Here is a 16,303-nt window from a genome sequence, read left to right on the forward strand (position 1 = left end):
TAATTTTTTTGGTTGCAAAATAAATGCAAATTTTCGACGCAAATGGGTAACAAATTGTACAATTTTGTGATAAAACTATATTGTCCTACTATTTTAGATTCAATCTTGTGGAATAACCCCGAAATTCTATTCTTGTTTTATGAGTTTTTATCCAACATAAGAATTTTGCATGGTAGAGCTAAGAAGCTAAAATCATGTAATCATATTTTTTTAATTTATACATTTGACAACATCTCATTATCCAAATCTATATTAATAAATCCATTGTATACACACAAAATCAGAGATGGAAACGGTTTTTTATGCCTTTAAATTTGACAAGGTAAATTACAGAAAATGTAGAGCTGGGAATGCTTATTTGAAATGAGGTTACCTTTATTTCATTGCACCATGACATTTTGTTAAAACAAAATACAAATCAACAAAGCCAACTGTTTCATATAAAAAATCTACTTGACACTCCAACACAGAGTTGCATTTTTCTTGTTTCTTTGAAGATGAACAAGGAAATCTACATCGATGGTACAATTACGAAGGTAAAAGTACGTTTATATATATGAGGGTTAACCCACTGGATTTGGATTTAAATTGTCATATCCATTACTTTTACTTCAAATAAATCCTCTCAAAGTAGGTTAACCCTACAAAAAGTTCTAACGTAAACATGGCATAAAGTCATTTCAAATAAGCATATTCCTATTTGCATTTTCTGTACTTTACTTTGTCTAATTTCACTGAATAAAAAGCAGGTTCCCATCTTTGATATCTGTGTATACAATGGATTACATGTAAATTTGGACAATGAGGTGCTGTCAAATGAATAATTTAAAAAAATATTGGATAATATGTAATTGGATTTTACTGTTGATAGTTCTCTGCAGCATAAAATCTTAATATGTGCCACATTTTAGTGTAAAATATAAATTTACTTGCTCAGGCATTTAATGGGATCTAATAAGGAGGTAAAACGGGTACGTAAGACAACTCAAATACAGACCCAATGCCCAATTAAAAAATACGATGCAACAACTTGTTCTTATGTTTCTAATTATTTCTCTTCTTTTGTAATGGAATAAAGAGCGGGGGTATGATCCCAATTTTTATTGAATTTTTTTAATGCTTTTGAATAAAAATCTTGACTTGCATAACATGTATAAGGAAAAATAATAGTGTCTTTTTCCTCTAAACACACCAACAAAAAATGACATTTCTTGCAAAAACTATAAACGAATGGAGAAAATCAAATTTCTTTTCGCACGATCGAGTTTCAGTTGCATATTAAAACAGTGTATCGCAAATTTGAATTTTAATTGCAATTTATTCGAAATAAATTACCTTTTAATAATTTGGCTTAACGCCCTTAAATTGCAATATATACTCTTTCAGTATTGTTAGTTTTTGTGTAGCCCTTATATATTCTTATAAATTTACATTATATTAGTTCTAGAAATTATTAGCTAAAATATTTTTTCATAATTCTTATATAAGAAACTAAATTACCAGAAATTTGTCGAAAAGCGTAAATGGCGAAAATTAGTTTATGAAGCTTTATATTGCTATCATCAATGGATTTACAATAAATTTTATAATTTTTATTATATGGTATACTTTAAAGGAGTTTTTGGCATTAATCGACCGTGCCATCAGAATAAATTCCGAATATTCTGGAGGGTGTATTATAGCCTTGGGCACGCAAACATTTTGGCCGCAGACCTTGGACATTCAAACAGGACTCAGCACCATCGCACTCAGTACGTGCCAACCGAGAATGGTTACAAAATGAGGTTCCTCGCTTAATTTCCAGCGCACAATAGCCACCAAAATCTCTGGATACCAATCCGTTGGACTATTGTGTCTGGAGTATTCACATCACGCAAGCGCTTATCCGGGGATGGGCCAAAATACAGCAGAGCAACATTTGGGCAGCGTGTGACGGTTTCATTGGCCATTTGAAGGCCATAATTCGTGCCAAAGGTAACCAAATCTAGACTATTCTAAAATTTGATGCTATTTCCGCAATTTTTTGCATTCATTCAATGAAATTAGAAAAAAAATGTAAAAATTATGGCGTTTGTTTTAGTTGCAGTTTTTTTTATCTCACCCTGTATATATGTGCGAATTTGGAAGAAATTCGGGCATAAGTATGAATTATTGTCATTCTCTACATTATTGGACAATATACCACACATATTCAAAGTCAAAGTGTGATCGAAATATTGGGATGTGTGGTTTGGACTTAACAAGGTTGTCTCTGCGGGCCCACAGGCAGGCTGTGTTTTCTATATATTCTATTCAGCTATATCAATTTGTTATTAATTTTCTTAATTTTGTTCCCTTTTTGTTCAATTGTACAATCATGGTAGAATCAAGAAGGTAAAAAGTCACGCAATCATATGTTTAGAATTTTTCAAAATAAGTCTTTTGACAACATCTCATTGTCAAAATATATATTTATAAATTTATTGTAAGTACACAAATCAGAGATGGATACCTAGTTTTTATGCAGTGAAATTTGACAAAGTAAATTACAGGGAATGCTTATTTGAAATGACTTTACCTTCTTCATTTTAACATAGGTACAATCATGGTACAATGAAGACAAGGTAGGACATAGCAATCAATTGAATACATTTTTTTCAATAGGAAGTCTTGAAATGTCAAAACATGTATACAGTTTTGGTATGTATTCTTTTCCACAACTTTTGGGAAGAACAAATGTTTGCGCTTTGGATGAAAAGGAATTGAAATTGTATTAGAAACTCGATGTTGTGAAAATGCAAGGCATTTCTTTTGTATATAAAAATGGGAGAAAAGTGTCAAATAAAAAAATTGTTGCATTTGTAATTGGTGAATTTTAGTTGCAAGACTAGCAGTTTTTTTAATTTAATTAACCTCGTACTTATTGTACAAAGGGTAGGTCTATTTTCTTACAACTTTTGATATAAGGATACATTCTGACTTTAAAAGGTAAAATTATTATTAAGGTTTTATGTTCCAATTAAAAAAAAACTTGTGTAGGTATGCGATATTTCCCATAAATTTGGTAAATTTTACTTGTTACCAACTACTACTAAAGTTAATATTCAATAAATTAGATAAAAACAATTTCCATGGTAACAGTGATATAATTTCAGTTAGTCATCTCCTTTTTGTAAAATCATAACTTTTGATATTTTTTAATATCCAATTTATGATAAAGACATCAATGTTAAAATAACTTCTGGCGAAATCAAAAAAATATCTGCATCACGTATTTTTATTTATCATAATTCCATACAATGTCGCGATATCACGTTTCTATTTCGGTAATGCCATAAATTAATACCACTCTCAACAAAATAGTTAATTTGACAAATATTAGTAAGCATTCATGATTAAATCTAGTAATGATGTGTCCAATTTACATACAATGTTGTGACGTGTCATTTGGTGTGGTTTTGCAGTCATCACAAAAGCAAATCCTTTTTTAGCCAGCCATCTTGGAATATGACGTTCTTATCTGAGTGGGGTTAAGTACTTCAAGATAAATCAAACACATCATGGCAACTCTAACACATGGCCTGCAATCGTGGTGTGCCATGGAATTTTAATCATACGAGCGTAAGCAACAACAAAAACGCACAGCTGTTCGGTGTAAGGGGAGAGAGAGAGTATTCAATTTGAATGCGACAGCCATATTGCATATGAATGTGAAAACAAAAACAAAACTGAGTGCAGAGTGCAACAATTGTTGTTTTTTTGATGAGTAGCAATTAAATGAAGATTTCATTTCGATTTTCTTTTAAACGTGCCGATTTGCGGAATTATCAATCGAGCAAGTTCCCTTCATAGGCGACATATTGTTTTTGTGTAGAAACAAGTAGTGATAAGAAAATTGTAGAAACTATTGTTTTGTGGTATATCCCCACAATCTAAGCGAGAGAGCGAACGACAACAATTGAGAGACAAAGAGATTATTCGCTGTCAAAGACAACAATATTGGTGTGGGGCTGTGTTTGTATCGTCGCCATCGTTGCTTTGCCTGCCTGCTATGTTTGGCATATTTAAAAGTGTTTAACACCGCCTCAGTATCGAACAGTTCACATTTGTGTACGCTCAGTAGCAAAACAACAAAGAAGAAAGAAAGAAATAATTCCAACCTCATACGGGAGACATAAAAGCAAAAAGACAGATTTCAATTGTCAAAGGTACATCAAATTAAATCAACTCAATTACTTCGGTCGCCTTCTATACCAGTGCGTATAAAGGTTTTTGACAGTTTTCACAACGAAAGAAAACAACAACTAAACGGAACATCAAAAAAACAGTAATCTGTCTACATAACGTGTGAAGTTGACTTCCATTGTGAGACGACCTACTACAAAATTTCTCCGTTTCGTATTTAATTGTGGAACAATTGACCAAATCAATTCATTTTCTTTTGTGCATCTAGCAAAGTGAGACATTCTAGAGGACTCTTCGAAACGATTTTGTGAAAAATAAACATAAAATTTATACCAAAATTTTAACTGTGATTTTGAAAAAGACACATCAACAACAACAAAGCAACATGATGAAATTCTTGGTTGGATTCTGCGTCTTGGCCGTGGTGGCCCCAGCTGTCTTTGGCGAACTTAAATGTAAGTACCAATTAATTGATTCTAATTTTAATTCTAAACAAAGTGTTTTAAATTCAGCGAAAGGAAGGGAAACATTTGCCTTGAAGTGCGCATTTTATTTATTGAGGAAATTTATTCTTTAGTCAAATGGCATACATACAGAATATAACCGAGAAAAAATTGTGTAAACAAGACAAAGAGCTCTGAGCATAATTAAGTTGGTTTCTCATTTTCTGTTTTGCTTGCTCTCTGTTTTTATAAAATATAAAGTTAAATTTCTGTTAAGTCATGGTCCTAGGTCTGTTAACATTGTTTTGCTGTCAAACTCATTAATTTGCGTTTTTGCTTGACCTAGAGTTTATTTGCTTTCTTTTTGTTGTTTTTTTTTTTTTTTTTTGCTGAAACCGGTATTTTATTGCCAAACAAACAACAAATGTCATCGAGTTATTATTTGGTTAGGTAAAAACTTGTTTGGCCCCCGTTATAATTATTGATTATTTTTGCATAACAATTTTTATCGCTTCCATTTTAGTTCCATTTTCTTATAAGATTTTCATAACAAATCAATATTGGGGCAGAAAGTGAAAGTCTAAAACAGAGATAAACAAATATAACAAAATGTTGGGAGAATTACATTGTTTTGTAATGTTATTTGTCATTGTCTTTTTACATTGGGAGATTTTCATTAATTCATAACTTAACATTGCTTATAGCAGAACATTTTACTTTTTCCCTTAACATTTTACAGCTTTACAGTGGAAGTTTAAGTTACTGGTAAATTACTGATGTGGAATATAACATTTCTCTGTTATTATAGATATTTCATGTTATCTGCTATTACTCTGTAAAAATATAATGTAAAATGAGTTGTAAAAAGATTTTCTCCTCTCTCTCTCTCTCTCCCTATGGAACATCTGTTATTTATTTTGCACACAGCCCCAATGTTGTTGTTTGCTTTTTTTCTTTCGTTCTTTTTGTTTATGCCTACTTCCTATTCATTATATTTTTGTTATTGGCAATATTTTTGAAGTCGAACTTTGGAACAAATCCAACAGCATAATCTACTGGAACAATGCGTCATGGATTATGTAAACGTAATTACATTATTTTGAATTTTCTTGGTAGACCATGGTAGCATATATATATTCTTGATCAAAATGAAATTCTATGTCGATTGGAAATCGCTCTAGCTTCCGAACGAAATGAAGTAGGTTGATAAAATTTTACTCAAAAATGTATTATGTCTGCAGGACTTTTGGTATTGAAAATGGGTTGAAAATGGTATTGAAAATGTAGGTCCACGTTTTGGTATAGTCCCCATATAATGGTACCTCCCTTTTTCGGAATTTTCGTGATTTAAGCGACATTATTCACCGGAATTGTTTCAAATTTGGTATTTGTAGTTCGTAATGGGTACTACAGCCTATGACAGAAAATTGTCTATGCAAGTCAATGTCTTCGTATAGCCCCCATATAAGGGTACCCCCCGGTATTCGGTATTTTGATGATTTTAGCGACATTATTCACCGGAATTATTTCAAATTTAGTGTTTCAAGTTCGTAATAATACATCTAAGAACCCCTTCTGGAATACCATTCCTTCACCTCTTTATTTTCCGACAATAATAATTCAAGCGCTATGCAACCGTTCCTCTGAGGCGAAAAGTTCCTCTACCCAAATACTTAAAATTTGTGAATTTCCCTTTATTCTTTGCTTATGTCTGGTTTCCGGTTCCCAATATTCCGATAAATATTAAATTTCAAAAAATTTTTATTTTTCACGCACTTACAAGAATAACTATAGTCAGAGTTTTTGTTTCCCTTTGTTTGTTGTTTACTCTGTGTTCTTCTTGCAAGAATAACCGTCGTTTATACTTTATGTTTATTTCAACTATTTTTAATTCACCAATATTGATTGAGATTGATCTATATTGCCTCCATTTGAAATTATTTATCCCCTTAGATAAAAAATTCAATAGAATTTCATTAAAAAATCTTAAGAAATCCCCCTCTGTATAAGGCTGCATAATTTGACCTCGTGTTCTTTTAGAAATCTCATTGCATCATTGTCACAATAAAAACACTTCTCCCCAATGCGTGTTTTGCACACGGCTTTATGTATGAGGGTTGATCTTGATCAAACCAAGCCGTGATTACGATTCTCTCAACTCCCACATGAGTGTTGTATTATTTTCGAGAGAATTGAAGACTCTCTTTGCATTGGAATTGCTTTTGCACACGGCTAGAGATTTCATTTTTGTTGCCTCAGCGGAAAAAAGAATCTAGGAAAAAAACGAGTGAAAAAAAAACAAAACCACATGGCTGGTCTATGGTGACAAAGAATAATAATACCAAAGTAAAGTACACAACAAAGCCTCAATGTAATTTTTTTACTATTCGCAGTAGACGACACATTATAAATAAAAGAGACAACCAAATACTACTCCCCATTGGGTATTGTACCCAATTTCAATGGTTTTCTTTGTTGTGGAAAATGATTCAAATGGATATTTTCTCATATTGTGCGATAGGCATATATGGGCACAATACTCATATTTATTTCCCTTGGAAATCATTTCTTATAAATCACAATTTTATTAATTAAATGGGCCTATATTAGTATTTCTAAATCCCATATTTGTTGTATGACTAATGAAGACATTTTTGCAATTTGAAGCCCTGAAATTTAATTGAAATTTTTTTATATTTTAATATAATTTTCCCTCCATACTTTTCATAACTGTTACTTTTGTTCATCAGATCTTAAGTACACGTGTACTTCCAACCAATCTTTCAACCAAAACACGAGACCAAGTCTTTCCCAAGATTTTGTTTTTTTTTTTCCTCTCCCCCTCTTGACTTTCTCTCTTTTCCCAATGAATTTTGCACACGACTTTTGTTTGTTTTTATAAACAAATAGTTTAAAATTCTAACGAAGCAACAACAAATTTAACGGCATAAACAAAAAGCTAACTAGACAAAATCACCGCAGCCATGATGTAGATTTGTTGTTGTGATTTGTTGTCTAGCATATCAGCCAAAACAAAACGGCTGATAACAATTCTCGTGGATGTTATGAAATTTATGTAGAGGGTAATTACTACCACTAAATTGCAAAATATAATTTCCAAATTACACTAACAAAAAAGGCACAAATTGAATAGGGAAATATTTTCGTGCAATTTGCAAAAATATCGACGTACTCATTAGGAAATCTATTTCACTATATGACGTCTCTATTTCAAATTCCCATGGGCACATGTTTAGAAATTTTCTAAGATCTTGAAATTGCTATAAACAAAAACCCTCCCCCTTTTGTCTATTTCTACGATTCCGATAAATTCCCATAGAAAAAAAACCACCCCTCTTGACATTTTCTAAGTTCTTCCTTTACCAAGATCATTGATTTGTCATCCCCTACGATTTGCTCTAATTGTCGTCTTTTATTGTTTTCTTTAATTAGCCTATAGCAAAGCTTTACACCACGTACAATTTCTTATTGATCTTTTCTCCCAGCAGCTGACAATGGGAACAGTCCGATCTTTTAAAGGCAGAATACAATTGAATGTGAAATCATTATAACATCAAATTGTGAAATTAAATGAGAGCTCTTCCCGGGGTAGTAGCATGTTCTTTTGTCCCATCACAGTTGGGATTATAATTTGCAGTTTTAAATGACGTCAGTTTCCTTTAAGATTGTGAAAATCTTAAAAATGAAATTTACCTATTTAAAAATTTCAGCATATTTTTGATGCCCTCTTGGCAACAATTAACAATTTGTATGGTCACTTATTTCCTATGAATGAAGAAGGGGAGGACAACTTTTCTATACGCACATCAAATTCTATAGTTAGCACATTTTATAACAATTTTTAAATTTGGTGTTTTTGAATAGAAACAAGAATGAATTTAGAAAGAGAATTAAAAAGAAAAAAATTATAAACGAAAGAATACCTTAGATTTTGAAATTCAAGTAAATAAAATTTTTAATAAGAAATGCTTTGTTTTTTCTTTTTTGGATTTAAAACACTTGTTGTTTTTTATTTCATTTTTTAAATTCATTTTTTACATAATATATACTTTTTTATTTATTTCTTATTACAATTAGGTTCCGTGCCAAATCCCGAAATCCCTACCGAATGGATTGATTTGCGCGGTGACTGTTTGACAGCCATGCGTAATCAAATCCAAAAGGAAATTGATGCTTCCTATCAATACTTGGCCATGGGTGCTCACTTCTCTCGTGACACCGTCAATCGTCCCGGTTTCGCTGAATTGTTCTTCAAGGCTGCCAAGGAGGAACGTGAACATGGCTCCAAATTGATTGAATACTTGACCATGCGTGGTCAATTGACCGACCGTGTTACCGACTTGATCACCATTCCCGTAAGTAGACACTTTTTAACACAAAATACAGAAATTGTAAATTTCATTTTTTGCTAATTTACTATTTTTATTTTGTTTCCCTTCAGACTGTCTCCAAGGACGAATGGGCTAGCGGTGCTGAAGCTTTGGAGGATGCCCTCAAATTGGAAACCGATGTCACCAAGTCCATTCGCAAATTGATTGCCACCTGTGAAAAGAAACCCAACTTCTATCATTTGGTTGACTACTTGACCGGTGTCTATTTGGAAGAACAATTGCACGGACAACGTGAATTGGCCGGTAAATTGACCACCCTCAAGAAGATGATGACCAACCATGGTGCTTTGGGTGAATTCTTGTTCGACAAGGATTTGTAAATTATTTCCAACTAAAAGTAAATGTGATGGAAGGCGCAATCAACATACATACATCTTAACAGCCATGAGATTTTTTTGTTTTTTTAAATTTCACACAAGAAAAAAAAACATTTATTAAATTATATATTGTCCAAACATTCTATAGCTGTGCTTTTCAATTACTAAACAAAATCATGTGTTAAAACATATTTAATTAGAAATACAAATAGTATTGTTTATTGCTTTAAAACAAACAAAAATTAGTAGAAAAAAATACACACCTTTGTTTTCTTTATTCAATAAAAATAATCCATACCGGTATTGGCTTTATCTAAAAGCAGTTTCAGTTTCTTTTTGGCCTTCAATTTTTCATATAAATTAATTTTCCTTTGCATTTAATCTATCATTACTTTTGTATTCAACATATTTTATTGGTTGGCTTTTGGATGCTTATCTTTAACCGAAGCAAATGCTGTTCTAGCCAACCACCACCACCACTCCATGAAAAAGGTCTTCGTTAATTTTGTGATGATTTATTTAATTATTAATAAGTTTTCGTTTTTTATCATTTCGCTTGAAATACTACTGCCAGCGGCAGCCATTATAAATTTAAGTAAATCATAAATTTCCAACAAAAATAAATCATATTTAAATTGAAAGAATCGCATTGTCTACACAAATAATATATGAGGTAATGATTTTAGTTTTAGAAAATACATACTTATAGTAATGTATGTTATTAATAATATTATTATTTTATTCGTCAATTATGCCACAATAAATAAATGAATTAACTTAAATAAACAATTGTTTGTCTTATGGGGGATTAAACGATGCAAAAAAAGGTGATTATTCCCAGGCTGTTGCAATATAACAAAATTAAAATGTCTTATAAATTTCAATTTTGTTATAAGCCTTGGTGATAATAACGCCAACATTGAAGAGAGAGAGAATGTTACTAATTTGGTTAGAATGTGGAACAACTAAGAATAACCTTAAAATTGGCAATTGAATTGTATTTTTTTTGATGATTTTTTAAATTTTTTTTTAGAACTGAATGGAACCAAATTAGAAGAACGCTTAATCAAAGGCAAAATTAAAAGTTGAACTTTAAGCTAGCCATACTATAAAGTTGAACGACATGACACTGCTTTTAAAAAGGCTCTATATTAAATGTTGCTCAAAATATTCGGGCCCCTTTTTGTATAATTGAGGTTATATTAAGGCCCTAAAAATTTGCTTGTCAACTCAAAATTTTTGGGGTTTTGTATTACAAACTTAATATATTAAATGCTGTGAATTCAGAAATTGTGCTAAATTAAAAAAAAAAAAAAATAAAAATTATACCCTCATGGTTTTTACTTTTTTTTTAATTTTTATTGAATGAAAGCCAACAAAATGTCGGAAATAGCATCGAATTATAGAATAAGTTTAGATTTGATCGAATTGGTCACCTTTGTTGCTCTGCGGTATTTTGCCGACGAAGCGCTTGCTTGAGGAGATCGACAATTTGGTGTTTGTAGTGCCAACCTTGCTTTCCAAAATACTCCAGACATAATAGCCCGACGGATTGGTATCCGGAGATTTTGGTGGCCATTGTGCGCTGGAAATGAAGCGAGGAACCTCATTTTGTAACCATTCTCGTTTGGCGCGTGCTGAGTGCGATTAAGCTGAGTTCTGTTGGAATGTCCAAAATGATTGCGTGCCCATGGCTTTAATACACCTTTCAGAATATTTTCGCGATAATATTTGGCATTAATTCTGATGCCACGGTCGATTTATACGAGTGGAGAGCTACCATCGGCTGTTATGGCGGCACACACCATCACCATGACCGGCTCCAGAGTTCTGGTAGCCAACCGAAGATGCACATATTCAGCTGACCTCTTTGGCAAGTAAATTCGATCAATTTGTTTGTTTACAAATTCGGCAGTTCACCACTTTTGGCCAAGCGAAACAACTCTTTAGTTCTTTTGGGTCTATTTTCTTTCTGTTGCGGTGTAAGTTCTTGCACTTTTTGAAATTTCAATGGCTTTATCCCGAGCTCATTTTTCAGCATTTACCGAATGGAATATTGCGATATGTTTAGCTCATTAATAAATGAATGAATTCAGAAATTGTGCTAAATTAAAAAAAAAATAAACATTATACCCTCAGCCATATGGCCATGATTTTTACTTTTTTTAAATTTTATTGAATTGCCCTGCGGTATTTTGGTCCATAGCCAGCGAAGCGCTTACTTGAGGAGATCGACAATTTGGTATTTGTAGTGCCAACCTTGCTTTCTAAAATACTCCAGACATGATAGCCCAACGAATGAGGTTCCTTGCTTCATTTCCAGTGCACAATGGCCAGCAAAACCTCCGGATACCAATCCGTTGGACTATTGTGTCTGGAGTATTTTGGAAACCAAGGTTGGCACTAAAAAATATCAAAGTGTCGATCACCTCAAGCAAGCGCTTCGCCGGGAATGGACCAAAATACCGCAGAGCAACATTCGGGCAGCGTGTGACAGTTTCATTGGCCATTCGAAGGCCATTATTCGTGCCAAAGGTGACCAATTCGAACAAATCTAAACTTATTCTAAAACTTGATGCTATATCCGACATTTTTTGCTTTCATTCAATAAAATTAAAAAAAATATATATAAAAATTATTTCGTTTGACATTGTTGCAGTTTTTTAGCTCACCCTGTGTAAATAAGTCCAAAAAGTTTAAAAATTGTGTAATGATAGCTAAAGAATTTATTGGTTTATTGGAAGTTTTTTATTTTTTGAATCCGGTAGAAAACTATATGACAAAAATATTCAGTTTTTTACTGTTCCGGGACCAACTAACGTCACCCTCTTTAAGGACAACCAATTTGGCTATAATTTTTGTATTCTATGTGTACCTCTTTCTCCTAAATGTCTCTCCCTTTGATTCTTTGAATAAAAGCTTTTTGTCACAATCTATTAGAACTATGATATTTTGTAGTTTCATTTAAGAGTCGAGATATTTAAAAACTTCTTTTAATAAAGCATGATATGAAACGCAGCATTTCCTTGACGATAAAAAAAAAACTCCGACAAAAAATAGCCACAACAAATTATTGTTGCAAATAAATCTTTCCAGCTTTGATATCATCAAAAGAAAAACGAAGCAAAAAAATTGCTTTTTTCATGGATATGCAACTTTTATAGTATTCTTGTCTGGTAGAAGTTAATGGCGGCGAATATTTATCTGTCTATCTGTGATGCGCGCAATGTTATGCATAACACAACAAACGTGTTGAAAATACCATGAAATTGTGAATATTTGGGATGCCGGTTTTTTGTAGTCTTTTAGGATTCTCTTTTGGCTACATCGACCACATAACGTTTTCCTACTCTCGCTGTAATATAGGGTGTTAAATTTACGAGCAATTGTTGTGATGTATTCAAGATTAATGATCCAAATGTCAACTGTCAAATGTCGCCATAAACCAAGTCGTTGAAATCCTGTACAAAAAAAAAAAACGTTGCAGGACAATCACTTGTCAAAACAACAGTTTAAATAACAGTTTTTGGTTGATGTGCCGCCGGTCCACACTTTGACAAACTAAAATAAATTGTAGTTTTTGCCGTTGTTTTTTTTATTCGGTGGGCGATGTTATGTTGTTTTGACCTCCCGAATGCATGTTATGTTGCATTAAGGGGTTAAAGGTTGTATTTGTAAATGTATAGAAATTATATATACATATGTATACACCATACTCATTAATATGTATGATGACGAATGTAAAAAATGAGGTTTCAGAAAACCTCATTTTTTGACGAATTCATTCAGTTTCGTTCCAGTATGATTACATTTAGTTGAAAGGCATGTAAGTCCATTCAGATTCGATAAAAAATTCTTAGACAATCTACGGAGATTTGTCCGGAAATACATGAAAAAAAAAATTTAAGAATCATAGTCACTACCAAAATATTGAACCAGTAAAGAAAGTCTTAAAGTCGGGCGGGGCCGACTTTATGATACCTTACACCACTTTGCTAATTTAGTAGAGCTGCGCATAACAATTAAAACTTGTTATGGGAGAATTCAACCATACACGCTATGATTATAATTATAAGTTAAAGTTCAAAGGACTAAATAAGCCGAAGCATTTGTATCTTTTAAATTCGGACTTGTATTGCCCATTTGGTGCACAATTAATTTAAAATCGGATAAAATATATATGGGAGCTATATCCAAATCGGAACCGATCTCGATAAAATTTGGCAAAGATATTTCTGAGCTGTATTTGATATATTTCCCTGAATATCGTTGTTACGGAGTGCATATTACGGCTGCGGAGGACAAAAATAACAAATCGGATGAACAGTATATATGGGAGCTATAGGTATATCTGAACCGATCTTCACCAAATTTGACATACTAGCTTCTAGACTCAATTCGGTCGTAAGTGCCAAATTTCATCCAATTTGAGCAAATATCAGACGTTTGGTGCACAATCAAAAATAAATCGGACGAAGTTATATATGGAAGCTATATCCAACTCTGAACCGATCTCGATCAAATTTAGCAAATGTATTTCTGAGCTGTATTTGATATATTTCCCCAAATATTGTTGTTACAGAGTGCATATTACGGCTGCGGAGGACAAAAATAACAAATCGGTTGAACAATTTATATGGGAGCTATAGCTATATCTGAACCGATTTCGATCAAATATGGCATACTTATTTTCAGATCCAATCTGATCGTACGTGCAAAATTCCATACTATTCGGACTGATATTACACGTTTGGTGTACAATAAAAGACAAATCGGACGAAGATATATATGGGAGCTATATCTAAATTTTGACCGATTATCTCCAATTTCAATAGGGTTCGTCCTGGGACCAAACAAATGATTTGTGCAGAATTTCGTCTGGATAGGGCATTAAATGCGAACTGACAGACGGACAGACGGGCGGACATGCATAAATCGACTCAGAATGTGATTCTATGCAGATCATCAAAAGGAACTATGGGTCTATCTCGTTTCCTTTTGCCTGTTACAAACAAATGCACAAAGACATAATACCCTGACCACCTTGTGGCGTAGGGTATAAAAATCGTCTAAATTTTGATCTAAATCTTAAACTTATTAAAAATTTTAGATTTTTGTCAAAAAAAAATTGTGGCAAATATTCCAAATATTCGTCAATTTGTTTTAAAGTTTGGTCAACGGCCAGACGATACAGATGACGTTAGAATCTGTAAATTTTAGATGAGGGTCAATCTTGGGCCTGATGTATCATATAAGACAGGGTTTTTGGACGTTCGTGCTAGAAGTTTACGAAAAGTTGTAAAAGTTTCTAAATAAGGTACCATTTTCATTGGACGGACAGATGGAGCTAGAAAGACAGTTGGAATGAGAGGTCACTGGAAGATTGCAGCATATATCCAGCAACAGATTTTTAGCAAATAGAGTACGAAAAATACTTATTTGATAGAGCAAACATTTGGATATTTTATATTTGAACCCATGAAAGGAAGTATAACTGACATAAGGAAGTGGTTTTGAAAATACTTAAGTGTACCAATCATTCAAAATACTGGTACTAAATTTGGTACAGTACAGGGTACGATAAAAAAACTGCAACAATGTCTTGAATAAAAGCAAAAATGTCGGTAATACCATTAAATTTTTAGAATAAGTGTAGATTTGTTCGAATTGGTCATCTTTGGCACGAATTATGGCCTTCAAACGGCCAATGAAACCGTCACATGCTGCCCGAATGTTGCTCTGCTGTATTTTGGCCATTCCCGACGAAGCGTTTGCTTGATGTGATCGACACTTTGGTATTTTTAGTGCCTTTCCAAAATACTTCAGACACAATAGTCCAACGGATTGGTATCCGGAGATTTTGTTGCCCATCGAACGCTGGAAACGAAGCGAGCAACATCATTTTGTAACCATTCTTGGGTGGCGCGTGCTGAGTGCGATGGTGCTGAGTCCTGTTGGAATGTCCAGAGTCTGCGGTCAAAATGTTTGCCTGTCCCCAAGGCTTTAATGCACCCTCCAGATATTATTCGGCATTTATTCTATTCGGTCGATTAAAACGAGCGGAGAGCGGATTGGCATCCGGAGATTTTATTGCCCATCGAACGCTGAAAACGAAGCGAGCAACCCCATTTTGTAACCATTCTTGGGTGGCGCGTCCTGAGTGCGATGGTGCTGAGTCCTGTTGGAATGTTCAGAGCCTGCGGTCAAAATGTTTGCCGTTCCCCAAGGCTTTAATACACCCTCCAGATATTATTCGGAATTTATTCTATTCGGTCGATTAAAACGAGCGGAGAGCGACCATCACCATGGCCGGCGCTTGAGTTCTGGTGTCCAACGGAAGGTGCACATTTTCAGCTGACAGCTGGCAAGTAAACACGATAATTTTGTTTGTTTAAAAACTGCTGGAAAACGGATGTTTTCTCATCGGGGAAACCCAAATTCGGCAGTTCACCACTTTCGGCCAACCGAAGCAACTCTTTAGCTCTTTTGATTCTATTTTCTTTCTGTAGCGGTGTAAGTTCTTGCACTTTTTGGAATTTCAATGGCTTTACCGCGAGCTCATTTTTTTCCGTCCACTTCCTTGACGTCGGGCTACGATTTATTCACATTTAAATGCTGGAGTGCTCTAACGATAGCCACTTATGGTTTTCCAGCCAAATATAAAGAAATCACACTCAGACGCTTGAATTTCATCACGAATATCTTTTTTCTGGAAAATTCTCACTAAAATACTATTATACGCTTGTAAACAATATAATGTGCTGTCATTGGAATAATTTTAACAGCTGTCGGACGAGTGGCTTAGAAATGACAACAATCTGAAATTGGTTGCAGTTTTTTCATCTCATCCTGTAAAAGTACCTCCCCATATTTGGTGTTTTGACAATTTGAAACATTGATAAACGAAATCGTTTCACATCTTATGTTTGCAGTTCGTAATTTTGGTACCACTTCAATATTGTCGTAA

The 16,303-nt window shown here is 33.5% G+C and overlaps 1 protein-coding gene across 1 annotated transcript; it reads left to right on the forward strand.

The window, feature by feature from the left end:
- Positions 1–4,027: 4,027 nt before the first annotated feature.
- LOC101898530 (ferritin heavy chain) lies at positions 4,028–9,594 on the forward strand. Its single transcript, XM_059122480.1, has 4 exons — positions 4,028–4,187; positions 4,433–4,619; positions 8,706–8,983; positions 9,070–9,594. The coding sequence occupies exons 2-4, from the start codon at positions 4,550–4,552 to the stop codon at positions 9,337–9,339; spliced, it is 618 nt and encodes a 205-aa protein (XP_058978463.1). The 5' UTR covers positions 4,028–4,187; positions 4,433–4,549; the 3' UTR covers positions 9,340–9,594.
- Positions 9,595–16,303: the final 6,709 nt, after the last annotated feature.

The sequence above is a fragment of the Musca domestica genome, unplaced genomic scaffold (genome assembly GCF_030504385.1).
Source record: "Musca domestica strain aabys unplaced genomic scaffold, Musca_domestica.polishedcontigs.V.1.1 1, whole genome shotgun sequence".
In the NCBI taxonomy this organism is placed as follows: Eukaryota; Metazoa; Arthropoda; class Insecta; order Diptera; family Muscidae; genus Musca; species Musca domestica.